The sequence below is a fragment of the Cryptosporidium sp. chipmunk genotype I genome (assembly GCF_004936735.1).
Source record: "Cryptosporidium sp. chipmunk genotype I strain 37763 chromosome Unknown contig_21, whole genome shotgun sequence".
Lineage (NCBI taxonomy): Eukaryota > Apicomplexa > Conoidasida > Eucoccidiorida > Cryptosporidiidae > Cryptosporidium > Cryptosporidium sp. chipmunk genotype I.
Window position 1 is genome coordinate 61,695 of NW_027125625.1, and position 21,389 is coordinate 83,083.

The window sequence follows — 21,389 nt, forward strand, 5'->3', positions numbered from 1 at the left end:
TATTAAAATATATACCATAAGGTACTAGCCAGTTTGGCGCCAAAATAAATGGGAACAAGATTGAAAGTGGGAAAAAATGTTACTTTTTTTGAAATTTTAATTGAGATAAAAAAAAAGAAGGAATTATATTTTCATTATAATGAATGCAAATTTTTGTACAGGAAATTGTAATTCGAACGTGATTTCAATTATTGTCCCTGGTAGGAATCCTGAAACTGTTATTAATGAAGGAAATGGAATAGTTTCAACTATTGTTCAAAATCCACAAACTGCATCAAATGTAGTTGTTGCTGCTAATGGCGAAGTATTTACTGGAGATTCTGGTGGTAAGTTTTTTTATTATTAGAAAAAAAACAATATTAATACTGAAGTAATAATAATATATATTTTTATAGCTGGAGTCTATTTCAGTTTTTTTCCATATCAATCTTGGGAATTTCTTGGTGTACTTACAAATTTAAGAAGAAGTGATATGTTTACTACTGGTAAGTTAATATTTTGGACTTATATTCCATATTAATTAAAATTATATTATTATAACAAATACAAATTAATTTAGGATGGCCATTTATGGAAGGCATTTCATCTATACCAAGTGTTAAAATTATAGTAATAATTGAGCCTGCAAATATATTACTACAGAAATTAGAGACAAAACCACCAATTGATTATAATAAAGAAATTGCAAGAAAAATTGCATTAAATTTATTCAGATTTATTGAAAGTTATAATAATAATAGTAATAATAATAGTAGTAATTCTTGCAACCAAATTCCATTAAATCTTCCACAATATATTCTTGATAGATGGATCTCAAGATTTGATGAAAAATATAAATTAGATCCATACTTTTATATGAAAACTAATTAATTTATAATTATTTATTTATTTAATTCTTATTTTAATATTAATAATAATAATCTTCAGAGTTATTGCTGAATACATTTCTTTTAAATATTTTATTATATAGGTCTGATAAATTTAACAAATAAAGGGAAATCATTGATAATATACTTATCTTCTTGTTCTTTTAATTTTGTACCATGAAAAATTAAAGAATCTATGGATATAATATCATCCAAATCGTCATCTATTTGATCATTTGTATTTATATTATTACTTTGAATAAATCTAGTAATGTTATATTCAGTACATGCTATAAATTCTGTACCTTTAATATCCCAAGATATACAATTTGTTGGATAATTTGTTTGATTAATAATTGAATAAATTAATATTAATTTACCTCTATTTTTCTCATATAAATCCCATTTCCATATACCTATCCAAGGTATACCATTTATTTCCTTAAATACTTGATTTATATCATCTTGTTCAGTTTTATTATTGATTTGATGATAGTTACTATTATTTTGAGTATTATTATTATTATTATTAAAATAAATAAAAGAATCATGGCTCGTAGCAAGTATTTCAAAATTTCTTGAATAATTTGGACACCATTTTACATCCAATACATCATTCCTTAATAATCCTGCCAATACATCATCTTCATTTTTATTATTATTTCGTATATTAATATCTTTTGTATCATATAAACAATCCCAAGTAGCAAATAATTCATGAGATTTTTTATCAACATTAACACTAGTATTTTTTTCATTATTATTATCATTATTACAATATTGATCCTCGATTATAGAATTTAATTTGACAAAAATACTTATCATACCATTATTTGAACCTACTGCTATCATATTCATATTATAAATATCATTATCAATAATAGTTAAATTCTTTATAAATGAAAATGATGTCATTTGGTAACTATTCATTGATATATTACATGTAAATTGTTCTATTATCGACCAATTATGAAATAATGGTGAATCTTGACAAGAATATATTCTGAAGTGGCCATCTTTTGAAAACACTATTAGTGATATATTTATTGTTGATGTATTTATTGTTAATTTATTATTATTTTCATAATTTAATACAAAACTTGAGTTTACTATTGTATTTCTTGAATCTCTTAATCTTGCTGTCATATTACATATTCCACCCAATTTATTAATATTATTATTATTATTATTATTATTATTATTATTATCAATGTTATCAAAATGATTATTTATAGTATTATTATCATTATTAACATTTAATAATGATATTGAATATGTATTTTCAAATGATAATTTTAATAGATCTCTGTTGCTTTTATTCAATAGCCATATTCCTATTGTATTATCATCACTGATTGTTGCAAATAATGAATACTAAGTATTAATTAATTGAATTAGTAAGCAAATTAAATGATTAATAATTAATATTTACCTTTTCAGAAATTATTGGACATATTGTACATTTTGTTATTGCATTCTCATGCGGTGATTTTATTATTGTCAACAAACTCAAATCATCATTTCTTTCGTACTTGTAAATCTTCAATGAATTTGTACAAACAACAAATATATATTCACCTAAATAATCAAATTAATTGTTAAATTGTTTCATATTCAATAAATACATTATAATTCCACCAATTAATTTTGATAATTTATCATCATTATTATATTACTTACCATTTTCATCACATGCTATATCATGTATATATTCATAATCCCTTTGAAAATGTATATTTAAACATCTTGATGTTATTACTTTTTTCTCCATTTTTTGTTGGGTTAAAAAAAAAAAAGCTATAATCACTTGATCTATTTATTGATCATATCCATTCATTGTTTTTAAATTAAAATAGTTGCTTTGTATTAATAAAATACTTTAAAAATATAATTCTTCAACATATACTCAGAATCTATTCTTTTTTTGAAAATATATTTCACAGTTGGCGCCAATAAAAATATTTTTAATAATTTTAATAAATTAATTTTGCATGCAAAATAATAAACATGCACCACATAATTTGATTATTAATAATAAATATTTTAATTACCCCAAATTAATAATTTCTTCTTGATCCTGATGGTTATTAATAGATTTATGCATACTGTTAATTTTATGATTACTGTGTTTAAGTTTAGAATGATGATGATAATCTTCTTGATTATTATCATGATGTTTATGATGGCTACGATGATGATTATTATGAGCATGATAATGAGAATAGTGATGACTTTCTGATTTATTGTTTGATATGGAGTCATCATGAATATGTTTTCTTCTGCTATTGGAATGACTAGTATGCCCAACGGTTGTTTTAGATGTGTATTTAGTAATATTTGAATTATTGATGAAATATATTAAAGCTCTCAAATTTAATTCATGTTTTAATGAGCTATTGAATAATGGCTTATTAATACCACCAAATATTACTGATATTAATAAATATATCATTGAATTAAAGAACAATATAGAACTGATTATTATTGAATATAAATTGTCATTTAAATTTAAGCATGATAATATTGCCATAAATAATCCACGGCCAATTGGAGTATAAATAAATAGCATATAAGAATAAAATTTAAAACAATATGCTTCTGCTAATAAGCTGATTATCCCACTCAATATTATAAATATATTCAATACCATTCTTTTAATGTCATAAAATAATATTAAATCTGATAATCCACCCAATATTAATATAATAAAAAATCCTATCCATAATAATTGCAATGTAAATATCTTGAATGATGTCTTCCTACTTTCTGATGAACTTTTTCTTGACATGATTTATTTATTCAAATATAAATTCAAAATAATTTTATTTGCTTTATTGTATTTTATTCATTATCTCTCGTAAAATAATTAAGTTGTAAATTTAGTGTGGTAAAGTCAAAATTATTGCTTTTTTTTTTTTTTTTTGTTTTTTTCTTAAAATGTTAAATTCTGTCATATTTATGTTTTTTACACGATTTTTAATCACTTAATCCATCAATTGTAATATCATCCTCAGTAATGTTATTACTCTCATTATAATGGCTATTATCATCATAATTTTCATGATTATTATGATCTTCATTACTTAAATCATTAAAACTCGCTTTTTCATTACTTTGAGTTTTTTCTTGACTCAAATGATCACTTTTATTTTTATTATGATTGTTGTTCTCAGGACTTTTTAGATGATCCTCATTTTCCCTATCTTTATTGTCTAATTTATGAATTTTGTTTGCATTATTTAAAGTTGCTCTCTTTTTTAATATTTTTAATCCGACCTTATAATTATGTATATACATTGAACTATATAATTTTGAAAGTCTAGAATCAAATTGACAAATCCTTTTACATATTAATAATGCATGTGATGGCCTTCCACCTGGTACTAAAGCAATACTTGATTTTTCCCAATTTTTGGTACATTTTGGATCCAAATATTCCGGTTCACATACACACCAATGGCTTAACATACCTAAAGAATTAATTAGAATACTTTGCAATTTCTCCAAACCAATCAATTCTTCTTCCAACTTTTTTGAATAACTTTTAATATATTCAGTTTTATCAATATATTCATTATTTAAATTATTAATTTCTTTTTCTGCTTTGCTAATTGAATAATTCAAATGAGCGTTTTTCTCTATCATAAACTTCAACTTATATGATAAATGAAGCTTTTCACTCTGCTCATATTCATACTTTTTCTTTTCTTCACTAATTTGATTATCCATTTTTTGAATAAAAGATTGCAACATGACTGGATTATTATAAAATAACTCTAATGAATATTCTTTTTCATTTTTATATTCTTTCAATATTTTACTTCTTAAATTAATTCTCAACTTCTTTTTCTTTTCATAATATTCTTTCAAACTTTCTGTATAATTTGTATTATTTAAACTACCAAGGTTATTAACTGTTTTAGGCATTCTCAATCTACCCAGATTCTGCTCCTCTCGTCTTTCTTCCTTTATAATTTTTTCTTCGTCATCGTCAATTTCTGCACCAGCGTTTAATAACATATTTAGCATTCTATTAAAATGTGAGCTATCAGTTTCATTCTTAATTTTTTCCTGTTTACTCATATTTTTATTGAAATTTGTTGATTTAAGAGAATTACTCAAATTTTCTCCTTTTCCATAATTACCATCACTTTCCAACTTTTCTTCCTTTTCATCGTCATCATCACTATCACTATCGGTATCATCATCACTATCATCATCTTCATCACTTTCAAAATCATCTTCATCTTGATCCTCTTCATCATCCTTTTTATTCTTGTCAACCTCAACATTATTTTCTTTTTTTAACTTTTCTTTGAATTGAGTATCTTTATTCTTTTCTTTGTCAACAATTTGATTAATCGAAATATCATTTTTTCTTTTTGATTTTTCTTTTTCAATAATTCCATTTAATACATGATCTGTCTCATCATAATCACAATATCCAAATAAATTAGAGTCTAATAATATGTCAAATCTTCTAAAGTCATTCCTTGTATGTAAATCTCTAGCTTCATCATCTTGATCACTATTATCATAGACCGAGTCAAAAATATTATCCGTTTTTGAATTTATCTGATTATCTTCAGGAACTATTTCCCTCTTTTTTAATTTTAATTTATTTTTTTTTAACCATTTCTTAAATCTTTTATATTTATTTTTCTCCTTAACAAAGTCGATGATTTTTGTATCACACTTTATTTCATCTAGATATTGTCTTAAATATATATTATCTTCTTCCTCAAATTTCTCTTTTAATTGGTGTTCTGACATTAATTCTCCAATTACAGGAATCTTATAGTATGATTGATCTTCTTCATCACTTTCCATTTCACTTTTTGATTCATTATCATATTTAGAAATTACGTTATTTTCATCGATTTCATTTTCTTTAGTGTGATGACTAGTATGTTTTGTCTCACCTTTCCTTATGACTCTTAGTTTTCTAGAAAAATCTCTCTCCTCTATTACACTTTTAATTGATGGAGGATTCCAATTTGTGACAGTTTCTTCAATATTATTATATTGAAAATTCAAAAAGGGAAATCCTTTTTCTGATTTTATATGAATATTAAATGCTTCATCATCATTTTTTTCTCCTTTTATACGCTCTTTATATTCTTCCATATCATTCGTTTCTATATCTATATAATTTTGATCTGCATTTTCATGAATGTTTTTACGAAATCTTATTTTTCTTTCAATTTCAGTTTTTCCTTCCGGAGGATTCTCATCAATCATTTTTTTTAACCAATTCTTTTGTTTGTCAATATTACGAAGATTCACCCTTTCATCAATGCATTCTACTAACTTATGGTTAATTTCTCTCCATACTTTCTTTTCATTTTTCTTTATTAATTGCTCTAAATCTGTTCTTTCTATTTCCTCTTTTTGCTTATTAATTAAATCATTTCTTACATTTTCATTAAGTATTGTTACTGTTGGCTTCTCAAAATAATGTGAAACTTGGATATACCGTAATAGACTCTTTCCTAGTGTAGTTTTTTCACTTTTTGTTAAACTATACCTTCTTGGTATTTTCTTACTTGTTGAAGAAAGATTTTTCATTTTCAATATTAATTTAATTTCTTTCTCTGTTTGAATTAAATTCTCTTTAATTTTAAAAATTTTTTTAAATTTTGCTTTTCTTGTAATTGAATTATAATTACTTCATCATTTAAATCCCGAATTTAATTTATTATTTATTTCAAAATCTTTAAAAATGCACCTTTGAAAATTAAAAATATATTTTTTTTTAGTAAAAAATTAATTTCTTTTAAATATGACTATATTAAGCTTCTTTTAATTTGATTTTTTTTTGCCTGCACACAAATTAAAATGTGTTTATATTGGATCATCTTTTTATTTTTTAACTTAATAATGCACTAATATTATTATTAATAAATAATAATAGTAATGCAAATTTATTAAACCGTTATTTTTGACACGTGTCATTTTTTTTTTTTTAACATACATGTATATAATTCTCTTTCTACATAAGAAGAAAATTTAATAATAAAATAAATAATTATATTTGTAAAAATAAAATAATGTGAGAAAGAATTAATTTAATTTAGTCGGAAAAACTAATGTATTAACTATAATATAAATGACCATAATAGATTTTGAAGCTTAATACAAGCACACATTTAAACACATATATATTATTACAAGTTAATTAGGAAATAAAAGATTTATGTTTAACTCATCTATAATATAATTCAGAGATGAAGGCTGAATTTAACAGCTTACGTTAATTAAATAATTAATGAAGAAAAGTCGATAAACGTGATAAAAGAGTTAGTTATCTAATATTCGCAGCTTTACAGCCTAATCTAAAAATTTAAATAATCGACCAAAGATATATAGAGTTGATATTCTTCAAAAATCTTGAAATTAAAATTATTATTCTGGAGGTCTTTTCTTGCCCCTTGAATTAAATGCAGAATTGGCGCCTGGATTCATATTGTTTGGCGGTAATCCAGGGTGGTGCATGATTTGGTGAGAAGGTATTGGAGGAGGAAGGTGTGAATGATGAGGTATGTGATGAGAAAAGTTGTTGAACATGTGTTGCTGATGATACATATTTGGATGGCCAGGGATTGGTGGATTTAAATGTGGTGGTGGAGGAGGTGGGAAATAAATCATATTTGATGGGAAGCCAGTTATAGGTGGTGGTATGTTATTTATCATCTTGATATTTGGATTTGGTATAACAGCATTTGAATTGTTTATATTTATATTCAAATTTGTATTCACATTATTTGAGTTAGAAATGCCAGATGTGATTGTACTTTTGTTAAGTAAGTCATCACTTGTTTCAATGTTTTGTTTTTTAATGCGTTCCCATCTTATTCCCAACTGTCTAATAATGTATTCTTTGAAAGTTTTTTCTGTGAAGCCATAATTAAACCAGGGAGAAACATCCAGCAATCTGCTCCAAGGTCTTTGTTCTGGGTTATTGTCCCAAACCATTTGGAGATCTTTACATGGATTTTCCTCTGTAGCACTATCTTCATTGTCAATATATATAGTATTAGAAACAGTTAAGGCATGTAACCCTTGATCTCCTGTATTCATTCTTTGATTACTTGTATTTGAGGAATTTCCACTATACGCTCCAGTATTTCCCGATTTGTAATCTATTGCTCCTTTTTTCAAAACATCTGAAGCTGAATTCATTGAATTATCTATAACACCACCAGCACCAGTTGAGCTGCTTTTGTCATTCATTCTTGAAAAATCCTTTAATCCACCTTCTTCATTTCCTCCACAAATTAAAAAAGTCACATCCTCATCATCATCGTTATCTTCATTATCATTCTCATCATAATCTTCATTTTTTGTTGAATCGTTGCTTTTTAAAATATAATCCTCAAAATTATTTCCACTCATTTAATTATGTGTTTAATAGTCCTCTATATTATTCAAGTTCTTTTACTCACCAAAATCTACAGAAATATGCATTTCAATTCTCTATTAATTTTTACCCTATTTACCTTCTCAAATGAGGTGAGAGAAATTCAAACTAGATGATTAATGCACAAAATATATAATTAATAATAATTTTGTTATTAATATAAACACATTTGCAATTTGCAAATAAATAATAACTTTTAAATATTAACTTTATTTATATTTAAAATGCATTTATTTTAAAATGCTTACTAGTACATGATTTTTTTTTCTTATTCTTACTCCTAATTTCATAGAAGTCTATTCAATTTAATATTTTTACTTGTACTGTTTTTTCTTTATTATTTATATAACAATACCAATTACATATTAATTATTATTATTATTAATTTATTTATTATTCATTATTTATTATTATTATTTTATTATTATTATTCTTTATTAAACTTAATTTATTAGTAATAATGATAAATAATATTATATTAATTAAACACATCAAAGGATAGTATACATAATATTACATTATATATATCAAATTTTTTATATACCTAGATTTAATCATTGCTTTGATTTTTCATATAACTGCTATTAAAAAAATTAATATTATGTACATATTTATTATTATTATAATATTTAAGACTACGTATAGTCAAAATGATATTAAATTTGGAATTTGCGCGGGTTTTCACTTTATATTAGACTTCAATAATAAATTTTAGCTAAAGAATAATTTTGGGCCTGTAAATATTTAAGATAAAGTAAGGAAAAAAAGGAAAGGGAAAAAAAGGATAAAAAACATATTTATATTTATATATAAATAAAAAATTAAAAAGTCGAATAGTAGACAAATAGAAAAAATAGTTGGAATTAGAAATATAAAATTTATATATATATAAATATTACACGTAGTACGAATCTGAAATATTGCTACGTTTTCTGGTGAATAGGTTAAGAATCTCTTTGAAAAAAATAGTCTAATTACCAGATAGGAGGAGACCATTGTGAATTAGCAAGAAGGATAGATAAAGCAAACTAGAAATAATACATAAATACATTCAGAATCTATTTAAGTTGAAATTAACGAGAGATTAGCATTACATATCAATATAGAGAAATTCCGAATAATTGAGTAATATTCATAACAAAGGGTTTCTGAGGTTTATCAGTAAGATGGATTCAGTTAACCAAATTGGATTGGATGAATCATTTAACAATGAATCAAAGGACGAAAAGATGACAAATAATCCAAATTTATCAAGAGGTGATATTATCTCAGGGCCATCAAAAACAGGAGCTAATAATAATAATAATAATAATAATAATAATAATAATAATAATAATAATAATAATAATAATGATAGTAATAATAATATTGGCGCCTCCAATTCTTCTGGAGTTTCTGAAACACCCAGTGCTATTGGGGCTAATCTTTTTGAATTAAGTGAGAACAAAACTTTGAATGATGAGTCAAATAAGAATGTAGGAGAAAGAATGATGGATACCGATTTACCTGGGTCGGTTGATGATGAGGAAATGAAGAGATCAATTTATATTGGAAATGTTGATTATGGTACTAAATTAACAGAATTACAGGATTTATTTAAAAGTTGTGGAAGTATTAACAGAATTACAATAATGAATGATAAAAGAACGGGAATGCCAAAAGGATTTGCTTATTTAGAATTTTGCGAACCCGAAGCTGTCGAAACTGCTCTAAAATTCGATGGAGCTATGTTTAGAGGTAGACAAATTAAGGTTTCAACTAAGAGAAAGAACATTCCAGGATATAATAGAGGAAGAGGAATGGGACCAGGCGGTGGATTTAGAGGAGGTATGGGAAGAGGTGGATTCAGGGGGGGCTATTCTAGAGGAGGAATGATGTCTGGAGGTCCTGGATCTAATATGCGTGGCTATTATGGTAATCCTTATAAGTCTTATAGGGGAGGAGGTGGAGTTGGAGGTTATTCAGGTAATAGGCATATTGTGAATCCTTATTGAATATACTTATGGTTGTTATTTGTTTCTTTTCCTTAAAGAGAAATTATCTTAATATTATTTTCTTTATTATTGGGTTAAAACTTTATAATTAAAAAAGATGATATAAACTTGGTGAACATTAATTTACTATAAAGGAGGATATTTTATTGATTTATAATATTATGAAGAATTATTAATATGTAAATATAGAGGTTTTTTTACTAAAACTATTATTATTGTTATTATATGTTAACCAATAGAAAAATTAAAAGAATTAATTAGCATGTAAATAATGGAAGAATATATATAGTAATATAATTTAAGAAATTTACTGAATATGTAATATTATGAATATAAATGATTAAATTAAAAAAATGAGTTGGACAGTTTTTCTTTTAATTCGCTACTAATTGTAGTTACCCGAAGATTTATTATATTATTTCACTATACTACCACCAATATATTTCTGGCATTCCTTGAGTACATTGTTTTTCACTCTATTAATATTACTATTAATAATTATATTATTATTAACATTAATTCGTCTGGTAATTTATTATAATTAATACTTGGCATTGCCCCTTTCTTCTTTCTCTTGATCTTTTCTTCTAAGTTTGTTTCTCTTGATTATATACATATATATATATATATATATTGATTTTTTTCCAAATTAATCAGCTAGTCAGTTCCAAATAAACTCCCATTCATTTATTTGTTAATAATAGATTCGTGAATGAATTGATAAATAAACCATAACATAAAGGTAAAAAAAAAAATTTAGAATAGAAATTATCATTTCTCTTATCTTTGAGATAAATAGATTCAATAAAGTACTTGAATGAATATTATTAAGTTATTGTGAGAGAAAATGTAAGCATTAATATTAATGGGTTTAATAATAGCTGCATTTGAGATTTTAAATTGATTAGTCAAAAAAAAGAAAAAGAACAATATTTGAATAAATTACAATTCAGATTCTTTAAGCCATGATCTCTTTTTTTTAAGGAGTTGGTTCATATTTATTATATTTGTATTTGAGCTTTGATTATAATTCTTGTACTTTCCAATAATCGGAAATGAGTGATTTAACAAATTTAGGCTGATACGAGTCTCTGTTTGAAATCTTAGTTCTAAATAAAAACACAGATACTGTCAAAGATACCCATACTGCAAGAAGAATTGAAGTTGAATAGTAATTAAAATGAAGTTGAGATGGAATATAAAAGAAGCTGAGCATATCAAAAGGAGATGTTGAGAATACTCCAAATATATATAACATTTGACTGATAAATGATACAATTGGGAAAGTTAATATAAATGAAGATATACTTTGAGTATACTTTTGTAAATTAGAAATTTCTTCATCAGTCTGCTTTTCATTACCTGCAACTTTTTTAAGACCAGATGGTAAAATAAAATATATTAAAAAAGCCATGCCAAGAACAATAGTAATATAAAAGAATTTGAGTACCATAATAAATAACGTAAGGTTTTGGAATTGATAACCAAACATATTTGATATTTTCATTAACAATGCACCACCTAGTCCTGTATATAATGGATTAATCGAATAATTTGGAACTCCTGCCAATAATTGGTAAATTAAATTTGAAGCCAGAAAACAAAAGAATATTATCGATACAAAAGGCATTTCTCTAACTTTTGTTAGCTTTAATGTACTATATATATTCGCAAAGCCAATTATAATTGAAAATATTATTGTCATTGTATCTGAAATTAATCCTCCAAAAATCATCATTCCCATAGTAAAACCAAAAACACCACTAATACATCCAAATTGCGCAAAAATTAAATCACCAGTATCTCCAAATAATGACAACAATGAAAATGGGACCACTAATAGTGCTAAGATTACTGTCATAAATCTACTCATTGTTGATGACAAATATTGATAATTCAATTCCGGAATTCTCATCATTGGATTCAAATATTTTTTAGATAATTCCTCCAATTTTGAATGACTTGTTCTCATCTTTTGAGCTGGAAATCTTGGATACCTTATTGGGATTTTTGTCTCTGTTACAACCGGAACCTGAGGAGCATCATTATTTACTAATATATATTCATTCCTTCGACTTAATTCATTTCTTTTTATCTCTCCTCTCACACACGCAATTAATAACAGTATCTGTATTAGGAAGAATACTTTGATTCTCATACTTTATTATTTCTCTATTAGTCCTTATTATTATTTCTATTACTAATATTTTAATTAACTGGATTTTTAAAATTTTCTTCTTTAAATTAATACTTATTAATTAAAAAACTATTATTAATATTACGTCATGTGGACAAATTTTCCTGACAATTTATATTAGAAAAATGCAAGGCATTTAATCTATACCGGTGCTTGCATGCACTCATAGTTAGTTTTGCCATACCGGCCTGAAATAATAACTGGGGGGAGAGGAGAAAGTTCTTTTTTTTTCTAAATTTTTTTTTGCATGCAACTACAAATTAGTGTTAATTGATTATTATTATTTCAGATATTTCTACGATGTTCCTATTCAAACGTTTTTTCAGTATGCCTTTTTTAATTAGAATTTAAATAGTCAAAGTATATACATGATTATATATTTTTGTTATGTAATTTTAATAGTTTTTTCTCCAATTGTTTAATATTTAATCCTCATTGTCTTGAGGTCAAATTATTACTTAATAGCAGATTAAATTATGAATTATTTAAACATGCAAATTTAGGCGCCATGATTTTATTATTAATTTTTTTAACACAATTTATACCGGTATAAATAAATTATACGTAATATAGTAAAATAAGTTACACAATCATGTAATAAATACTACTTTTTTTTTTAGATGATGAAAAATAGTAAATTTATGATTTGAATAAAAATACTAATATAAATATATATATGCTTAAACATTTATTTTTCCACATTCAACTATTTAGTGATAAAATGAAAAGAAAGATCTTATTTAACTTGATAATTTTCCTTTTTTCAGCAGTACAAATTATTCTTGGAAACAAAGTTAATATTTTAATAGATGATATGGGAGTAATTTATAAACAACCTTTGTTAGATATAAATAATAATAATAATAATACTAAAATTAAAGCAAATAAAGTAGAATTACAAACTATTAATAACAAAAGTAATTGGAAAGGAAGTACTCTGAATCTAAAAGATCCATTAAATAATTTGGAACATAATAACAAATATAATCAAGACAATAGCGTTGTCTGTGAATGTAAAATAATGGTAAGTAAATATAATAAAGTAAAATATAATTAAATTGATTCAAATTAATATCAAACTGTTTTTAATAGAATAAGTGTATCCCATATAAGGATTGCTATGGGTTAGCAGGGATAACCACAACTTTGATTTTAATTATTATAGCAGCCATCGGATATATTATTCAGTATTTATCATTAATTCCACATGAATATCTTTCAGAGAGAAATAATTCAAGAGAAAATAAATTTTGTGGATTTGTAATAACAAATTCTGAACCTGTCAATTCTGTGCATCCAAACATTAAATAAACGTTAAGTTGTTCTTAATATATATATATATATGTAAATTAACTTTATTTAATTCTCCACACTTTTTTGAAAGTATAAATATATTTGATATATTATATTTACATATAGTTTTTACTTTATTTAGTTATTATGAAATTTAAGATATTTACTAAAAGTAGATCAAACTCAAGAATTCATACTCCAAAACTCATTGAAGAAAGTTTTTTTGATATTTATAAAGATGATTTATTTAAAAACAAAATAATAACAATTAATGCAGTCTTAGAATCTGATGATGATTATTTAGATGAGGAAGAAGAGGAAAATTATTATAACAATAATTACAATTTGGAAGAGAACACACAAGATTTACGGATTAAATTGAGTGAAATGAAGGTAGAAGAATGCACTGATAATTTGAACGAAAATGAATTAATTTCAAAAGAGCCTCAAAGTGATAAAAACAATGATTCAACAAATTCTAAAAATAAAGATGATTTTCATGAATATAAAGATTTACTTGATGAAATGGATCCAGGAGTTGAAACATGTACATTTGAAATAAATGAAGAGGATGAAATTAACCAATTAAGAAATTCAATATTTAAAAAACTGGATATATTAGAGAATGAAGTAGCGAAAATAAGAAATCAAAATATTATGTCAGTAGTGAACAATAAATTAGATAAAAGTAATATTGATATAAGTGTTCAAGATATATTGAGTAACATAGGTAAACATTTTATTGAAGGTGTAAATAATATAATAGAAACTGGCCATTCAAGCATATTTAAGAAGTATTCTCTAGAATTAAATGATATTAGGAATATTATCCATGAATATAATAAGGATGAAATGAATAAAATAATTAACCAAATTGAAAACAAATCAGAATTATTATCAAGGAATAATTATAATATTACTTATGAAACATTAAATGATGTATTTCAATATGATACTCCAATTAAAGGTATAGGATATTGGTATGAACAAGGAATGAATAATACAATGGATGATCGTTGGTTTATTTCAAAATTATCAAGTGGATCTTTTTTTGGTATATTAGATTCATATAATGGTGATAGAATTACATCACAGCTTGAAAATCTTATAGTTACAGAATTGGATTTGAATCTTGATAATGAAAGTTGCTTAAATAAATACAATTTAGCAAAAATCTTCTTAAAAACTATATTAACAATTGATAAAAAGATACTAACAAATTCAACAAAAGATTCTTTAAACGTTGGCTCAGGATTAATTTCTTGTTTTATTTTTCATTCAAAATCTGATAATCAATATGTACTATTTTCTTGTAATTTGGGTAAATGTAAAGGATTTCTTTCAAGAAATAATGAAATATTAAGATTTCATAATGAAGATTATATTAATAGTAATAATATTGTATCGGAAATAAACTTGAATAACAATGAAAATATTGTAAACAGTGCAATAGGATTCGGATTTTATAAACCTCCATTTAAAAATAAGTTTGAGGTTGATAATGTACCACAAGTAATTAGTATTGATCTTTTTTCCGATTCTGATAAATTTATTGTAATCGCAACAGATAGCATTTGGCAAGTTTTTCAAGAAGAAGAATTAAATGATATGGTTTCGAGCATATTAAATGAAATATATTCAAAATATCCAACACTTAATAAACAAATAATTTCAACAATCCTTTCTCATTCCGTAGTAACAGAATCTTTACTTAGAGGTGTAACTGATAATCAAGTTTGTATGATAGCATTATTAAATTAGATTAAATTTACATTTACTGTATTTAGAATTTTAATTATTTATTAATTGATAGTGAATTAATGATTTCATCTAGTTTAATATGAAAATTTCTTGCTGATTTAATGGTTTCTAATATGGGCAAACATATACTCCTTATAGTATTTGAAGATTGTCCAAACGTACTTAATGAAGATGCTGAGATATTTTTATTATCATGTACAAGTAATTCAATATTATGAGTAATTTTATTTAAAGATTCAATAGTTTTTCTTCTTTCATCGCTGTCTTTTGGGGATAATGATAGTCCCCAAAAATACTTTAGTAGTTCAATAGCTTGTATATGTTCTTGATGTATTTGTTGTAACCAAATAGGCTTTTCTTCTTTAATATTATTAATACTAATATCAGATTTAGGATTTTGTATTTCAAAAAAAATCTGACTACTAGAATCAATTTCATTACTTTTTTCTTGTATTAAATTGTGTTTATTAAATAATCCAAGCTGGTTAATTTGTTCATATTGTATTTGTTTTGTACAATTCAATAATACATTCCTAGAAATCTGGTTATTAAACAAAGAATTATGGTCTTGAACATTTTTATTTCCTTTTTTAAAATTGAATTTGACTCTTTTAATATTATTATCATCTTTTTTCATTTTAACATCTAGTTTATTTCTAGATGATGAAAAAAAATTAACAGGATTAATATCCAAAATTTGACTGTTACTATTTGTATTACTTGAATGTTGCTCAGTTTGTAAATAATCTTGTGAATATTCAGAATCCATTTCATTTTGTCTATTGAATACGGCATTATTACCAGTTGTAAATTCAAGGATTTTAGCTCCATGACAATTAAATCTTTCAAAAAATCCTGTATTAATATTAGCACTTTTTTCAGATGCGATATTTAAATCATTATTAATTAATGTACCATATCCTGTTTTTTTATAAGTATCATTATTTAAGAGATTAATTTCAGAACTGACATAGTTACCAAGTAATTCACTTATTCCTTTAGATTGATTATTATTATTATTAAGTGTATTCAGTTCACACAATAATTCTTCTCCTTTAGGAATCTCACCAATCATTAGTGTATCACTATTATTTACTAGAGTATTTTTTTGTCCCAGCAGATCAAAAAACAGTGGGGATTGTATAATACGATTCCAAAATTCTTCTTCTGTCAAACGATGGGGAACATATTCTCTAATTTTCGTTTTTATTGAAGGCATTTCCTCGAGAATTGATTTCAAGTCATCTGCAGTGATTGTTACATCAACACCTCCAGAACTCGTAATACTAACTTTTGGTGGTTTTTTCAAGAAAAAGTCTGAATTTTCAACTCCTTTTTCTTGTGTTTTTGATAAAAGTATATCTTGTCGATGCATTTGAATAAAAGATTCCAAAGACATACTTCCTGTAAGTACTAAACTCTTATAAATTTGATCTAGTTCAGGTTTGTATCGTAATAGTTGATTCAAGTCATCGTAAATTGACTGACTTTCTTTTGGTTTAGCTTTTTTCTCAATTACTATTCTTTTATTTTTCTCAACTTTATTTAATTCTAATATATTACTTTCAATTGAAGCAGATTTTTCAGCTTGTTTTTTCTCTTTAAGTTCTTGAAGTTGTTTATATTTTTCAATAGCTTTTTTATGGCAATCTGCCATTAATTGTAAAAAACTGTTAAAATCGTCATTTGAACTTAGCGTTAGATTAATATCAATAAATAAGTTAGAATCAAGCTTGTTTTTAATTTCTTTATTTTCAAATCTCAATCCAACTAGACGTTTATCGTCTCTTTTTCTATGTGCATAAAGATTTTGCCATAATTCCACAACAAAATCATTTGCCAAATTTACATTATTTTTGTTTGGGCTAACTTCATCATTATAATTTAAATTATTATCAGCTTCTGAAATAATTTTTAAATAACTTTCTTTTAAAGCACTAACAGTTTCGAATGGTTGACCGTTAACCTTTTTAGAAATCCATATTATATTATTTCTTGTTATATACAAAATACCTGATTCTTTTTTAAATATAACATTTAAAAATTTTGATAAAATTTCATCTTCTTTTGAAGAATATTCTAGTTTTTTCATGAAATTAAAAATTATAATGGAGGAATTTTATATTGTGTATTTCGTAATTATTATTATTTTTATGTGGAATTATTTTTAAAATACCGGTATAGAATTTATTAACATTAAAATTTGACACAACAATTACGTCATAATTAATAAAGACCGGAAATTGCAATTGATAAAGAATAATAATAATAAACTAACTACATTTAAATAATATAATTATCAATAAAATAATTATTTTAGTAAATAATCAAATGAATAAAACAATTCAGATTAATTATATAGTAATGTAATAGTGAGAGAAACAAAAAATAAACAAATCTCTGAAATTCTTCATTTATTCTTCTTTTCCAGAAAAGATTCAGATGAGTTCAAATTTTGAACTTTCCATTCATTCATATTAAAGTTTTCAATTCTGCGAATTATTGATGGAAAAATAAATAAAGTTGCAATAACTCCGAAGATAAAACAGAATACATATTGTATAAAGAAAGAGTCAACTTTGCATGGATTCCCGACTAGTAAGAGAAAATAATTTGAAAGTTGACTATAATCGATTTTATTTTCATTTATTTCACAGTATTTATAGTTTGTGTAATCCAAGAGCCACAAACTAAGACTTGTTGGCCACTTATATCCTAAATTGTTTATTGTATTGAATAAAGTAATATAAGTTCCAGCAAACCTGATATCTGAGATTAAATTAAAAAGAGTCATAAATATCAGCGATTGTGAATCACATAAAATGGATGAAAAAACTGATAAAGTTAAATAAGTGTAGTAAAATGAATTTGGCGTTTCAGCGATTACTTCTGTACTTATCCATGGTTTATATATTATTCTAGACCATATTAAAAACAAACAAAGAAATAATGATAATAGTAGTTTTAATGGCAATATTATATTGAGTAATCTGAGTGGAGATTTTCCTTTGTAGACAAATTTAGTCATAATAAATGGAGTAATAAAGCTGAATGGAATCAAAATTGGTCCTATAAGCATAATGTCACTCTTTTTCATACCAAATTCCATTAATTTAAATTCCAGGGATGATTCTGTTACTGCTGATGGTATTCTAATAATGAAAAGCAGAATTATTAGTAAAATTACTGGTTTTAATATCAAAATCTTATATAACAGAAAATAAGCTTGTTTAATATTTAGCTCAGTTTCTTGATTATCTTGAATATGATCATCGTCTTTTTTATTATCAGTTATGTTTAAGTAGGAGTTATTTTCTCTTTTGAGTATTCCAGTAATTGAAGTTACTAATAATATAACCACGCCCCAAAAATAAATAAATTGACTCATCTCACAAATTGGCCTATTTTCAATAATTTCCAATCCAAGTAAGGGGCGAACATATTTGTTACATACTTTTGCATCATTTAAGAATAAAAATCCCAAATATGAAGTAATGTAGCCAAAAGATTGACCAATAATATTACAAGTTGATGCTAAGCTCCTATGCTGAGGGGAAAGTAGATTTACTGCCCAAGCATCAACTGCAATATCTTGAGTAGCCATTAAAAAGTATAACATTGAAAAATATATAGTCAGTAAAGTAACATTTGGTGTCAATTTCTCAGTTAAATTTGATAAATCCACTCCTTCGCATAACCAAGTTGGAAGAAATGGGCTGTAACTACCAATAATCATCAGAATACTACATAAAAGTTGAGTTGGAATAATCCATGTTTTTCTTCTTCCCATCCTTTCAATATATACTGAATCTACCAAAGGGGCCCAGATTAATTTAAGTGAGAAAGGAAGTACAACCATTCCAAACATACTTTGTTCTGCATATGATATTTTACCTTGTAGAAGAAATGGAATGGAGTAACTAATACCCATAGGAAGACCTTGGATTGTATATAATATTAAAAGATAAAAAATATTCAAGCATTCCAGAAAATCCATTTTTGAATGAGTTTTTTTAACAAATTAATAATAAAATTAATTAAAACAATGAAGAATAAAGTTTAAAAGAGTAATTCTCAAAGTAGTTTGTCGATACCAATTTTAATTCCTAAAATTCATAACAATATATATTCACATCTATATATATATATATACATATATATATATATATATATATATATTCGTTAATATTATAGTAAAATAATGAAAATATTCATTTAATCCATCAAATACAATAATCAATATCTCCAATGTTTTATAATGAAATTTTTGCACAGAAAAAAAGTACTATTTAAATTTGATATTTTTAACTGACTTTAATAAATAACTTAAATTAGGCTTTATTTTAACATTAAGGCCTTAAACATAAATAAAATCAACAGTTTTGGCGGGAAATTTGCCCACATAGCTAAAAATTAAGGTGTGAGAAATTAAATGATAGAAATAAAGTGAAGGATTATATATTCTTCCTTATAATGCGGTAGTAAGCTAAAGGGTTTGAATAGGAGATTTAATCTATTCAAGGTAATATTATGTGTTTAACTTGTACATAGGCGAGCAGTTTAAATAATAACTCAATATTAAAGTTACTAAAGTATAAACAGAAAGCATTTATTTTTATTATAAATAAGAAAAAAATGTATAAAGAACAGTTTCAGATTTTGGAGGATCTTTTGAAAAATTCTCAAACGCAACAAATTTGGTCAATTTATAGTTTATGTAATCATAGTTCAAAGTTTGAGAATTTTGAAGTTTGTAGAGATATTTTAAAGTTATTTGTCAAGTATTTATCGGAAGAGAAAAGAGATTTGGGAGAAGCGGAGTTAGTATATTTAGTAATGGGTGATATTTCATTAGATGAAGTTACGTATAAGTTGGTTTATCATTCAGATTTGTCTTTAAATGAATTAGAAGTTTGTAAATCAAATATATATGGTTTAGTATCAAAAAGTAGTGAGAAATTACAAGATAAAAATAACTTGAAATTAAATTCTTTACAATTTCAGATAGAGTGTGATGATATATATAAATCTATTAAAGCAAAGAACTTATTGTCGGATAAATTATGGATTTCAAAATTTTCAAATATAGGTAATACAGAATCATATTTGTTAAACGAATCATGTAATGCTAATTTTAATTCTACAAGTTTAGAACAATCTGAAACAAAATCCAAGACTGAGCCATATCCTTTATTATTTAGTAATAATAAAGGAGATTATCAAAATGCTAAGACATATATAAACAAGAATGAAGATGAACAAGATAGAAAGAAAGAGAATGTTCATTTTTTGCAGAATGAAAATAATACAGATCCTTATCCTATGAAGAATATATTTAATACTGAAAAGAAAGTCATTTTGCCGGAATTAGGTAGTAAAAGAGAATCTGACAGCGTGAATAACAATGTAATAAATTTGTTTAAAGATGAAGAAAATGAAAGTACAAATAGTATCGATGAATTTACCAAAAATGGAGATAGTAAGTCTAAGCCAACAAAAAGAAGAAAAACAAGTAAATCTAAAGTATGCAGTGATAAACAAGATAATGAAAAGAAAATGGATTTTGATCCTTTGGAAGTTGGACCAATTATACATAGCAAGTTAAAGAAAGAGAAAATATATAAGGATGATAGGACAGGTTATTTAATTGTTGAGGATGACGTAGATTTCGTTATGGAGAAGGAAAATAAAATCTCAAAATTGAGAGAAAAAGTTTCTGAAGATAGTAATGTTACATCAAAGAGATCAAACAAAGTGAAAAAGTCTCAAACTTTCAATATTAATTCTGGTACAAGTAAGCAGCAAACATTGAATTCTTTCTTTAAAATAACAAAACCAACAAGCAAAAATACTTAATA

General features: G+C 24.7%; 12 protein-coding genes across 12 annotated transcripts; 5 read left to right on the forward strand and 7 right to left on the reverse strand.

Annotated features, from left to right (window-relative positions):
- Window positions 1-139: 139 nt before the first annotated feature.
- On the forward strand, window positions 140-870 carry ELE39_002005 (uncharacterized protein; the record flags this gene model as incomplete). The annotated part of the gene is made up of 3 exons (XM_067344855.1): window positions 140-326; window positions 396-485; window positions 560-870. The coding sequence occupies 3 exons, from the start codon at window positions 140-142 to the stop codon at window positions 868-870; spliced, it is 588 nt and encodes a 195-aa protein (XP_067199289.1).
- A 92-nt stretch (window positions 871-962) lies between these two features.
- Window positions 963-2,637, reverse strand: ELE39_002006 (uncharacterized protein; the record flags this gene model as incomplete). Its single annotated transcript, XM_067344856.1, has 3 exons — window positions 963-2,240; window positions 2,299-2,444; window positions 2,547-2,637. 3 exons carry the CDS (start codon window positions 2,635-2,637, stop codon window positions 963-965), a joined length of 1,515 nt encoding a protein of 504 aa, XP_067199290.1.
- A 276-nt stretch (window positions 2,638-2,913) lies between these two features.
- ELE39_002007 (COPI associated) lies at window positions 2,914-3,654 on the reverse strand (the record flags this gene model as incomplete). Its single annotated transcript, XM_067344857.1, has 1 exon — window positions 2,914-3,654. One exon carries the CDS (start codon window positions 3,652-3,654, stop codon window positions 2,914-2,916), a length of 741 nt encoding a protein of 246 aa, XP_067199291.1.
- A 188-nt stretch (window positions 3,655-3,842) lies between these two features.
- On the reverse strand, window positions 3,843-6,434 carry ELE39_002008 (uncharacterized protein; the record flags this gene model as incomplete). Its single annotated transcript, XM_067344858.1, has 1 exon — window positions 3,843-6,434. The coding sequence occupies one exon, from the start codon at window positions 6,432-6,434 to the stop codon at window positions 3,843-3,845; it is 2,592 nt and encodes an 863-aa protein (XP_067199292.1).
- Window positions 6,435-7,271: 837 nt separating this feature from the next.
- On the reverse strand, window positions 7,272-8,261 carry ELE39_002009 (Pre-mRNA polyadenylation factor; the record flags this gene model as incomplete). The annotated part of the gene is made up of 1 exon (XM_067344859.1): window positions 7,272-8,261. The coding sequence occupies one exon, from the start codon at window positions 8,259-8,261 to the stop codon at window positions 7,272-7,274; it is 990 nt and encodes a 329-aa protein (XP_067199293.1).
- Window positions 8,262-9,452: 1,191 nt separating this feature from the next.
- On the forward strand, window positions 9,453-10,280 carry ELE39_002010 (Sgn1p-like RRM domain containing; the record flags this gene model as incomplete). Its single annotated transcript, XM_067344860.1, has 1 exon — window positions 9,453-10,280. The coding sequence occupies one exon, from the start codon at window positions 9,453-9,455 to the stop codon at window positions 10,278-10,280; it is 828 nt and encodes a 275-aa protein (XP_067199294.1).
- Window positions 10,281-11,304: 1,024 nt separating this feature from the next.
- On the reverse strand, window positions 11,305-12,438 carry ELE39_002012 (uncharacterized protein; the record flags this gene model as incomplete). Its single annotated transcript, XM_067344862.1, has 1 exon — window positions 11,305-12,438. The coding sequence occupies one exon, from the start codon at window positions 12,436-12,438 to the stop codon at window positions 11,305-11,307; it is 1,134 nt and encodes a 377-aa protein (XP_067199296.1).
- Window positions 12,439-13,198: 760 nt separating this feature from the next.
- Window positions 13,199-13,534, forward strand: ELE39_002013 (uncharacterized protein; the record flags this gene model as incomplete). Its single annotated transcript, XM_067344863.1, has 1 exon — window positions 13,199-13,534. One exon carries the CDS (start codon window positions 13,199-13,201, stop codon window positions 13,532-13,534), a length of 336 nt encoding a protein of 111 aa, XP_067199297.1.
- A 383-nt stretch (window positions 13,535-13,917) lies between these two features.
- On the forward strand, window positions 13,918-15,531 carry ELE39_002014 (PP2Cc like phosphatase; the record flags this gene model as incomplete). The annotated part of the gene is made up of 1 exon (XM_067344864.1): window positions 13,918-15,531. One exon carries the CDS (start codon window positions 13,918-13,920, stop codon window positions 15,529-15,531), a length of 1,614 nt encoding a protein of 537 aa, XP_067199298.1.
- Window positions 15,532-15,565: 34 nt separating this feature from the next.
- On the reverse strand, window positions 15,566-17,623 carry ELE39_002015 (BSD domain-containing; the record flags this gene model as incomplete). Its single annotated transcript, XM_067344865.1, has 1 exon — window positions 15,566-17,623. The coding sequence occupies one exon, from the start codon at window positions 17,621-17,623 to the stop codon at window positions 15,566-15,568; it is 2,058 nt and encodes a 685-aa protein (XP_067199299.1).
- Window positions 17,624-17,941: 318 nt separating this feature from the next.
- Window positions 17,942-19,528, reverse strand: ELE39_002016 (uncharacterized protein; the record flags this gene model as incomplete). The annotated part of the gene is made up of 1 exon (XM_067344866.1): window positions 17,942-19,528. The coding sequence occupies one exon, from the start codon at window positions 19,526-19,528 to the stop codon at window positions 17,942-17,944; it is 1,587 nt and encodes a 528-aa protein (XP_067199300.1).
- Window positions 19,529-20,166: 638 nt separating this feature from the next.
- ELE39_002017 (uncharacterized protein) lies at window positions 20,167-21,387 on the forward strand (the record flags this gene model as incomplete). The annotated part of the gene is made up of 1 exon (XM_067344867.1): window positions 20,167-21,387. One exon carries the CDS (start codon window positions 20,167-20,169, stop codon window positions 21,385-21,387), a length of 1,221 nt encoding a protein of 406 aa, XP_067199301.1.
- Between the last annotated feature and the right edge of the window lie 2 nt (window positions 21,388-21,389).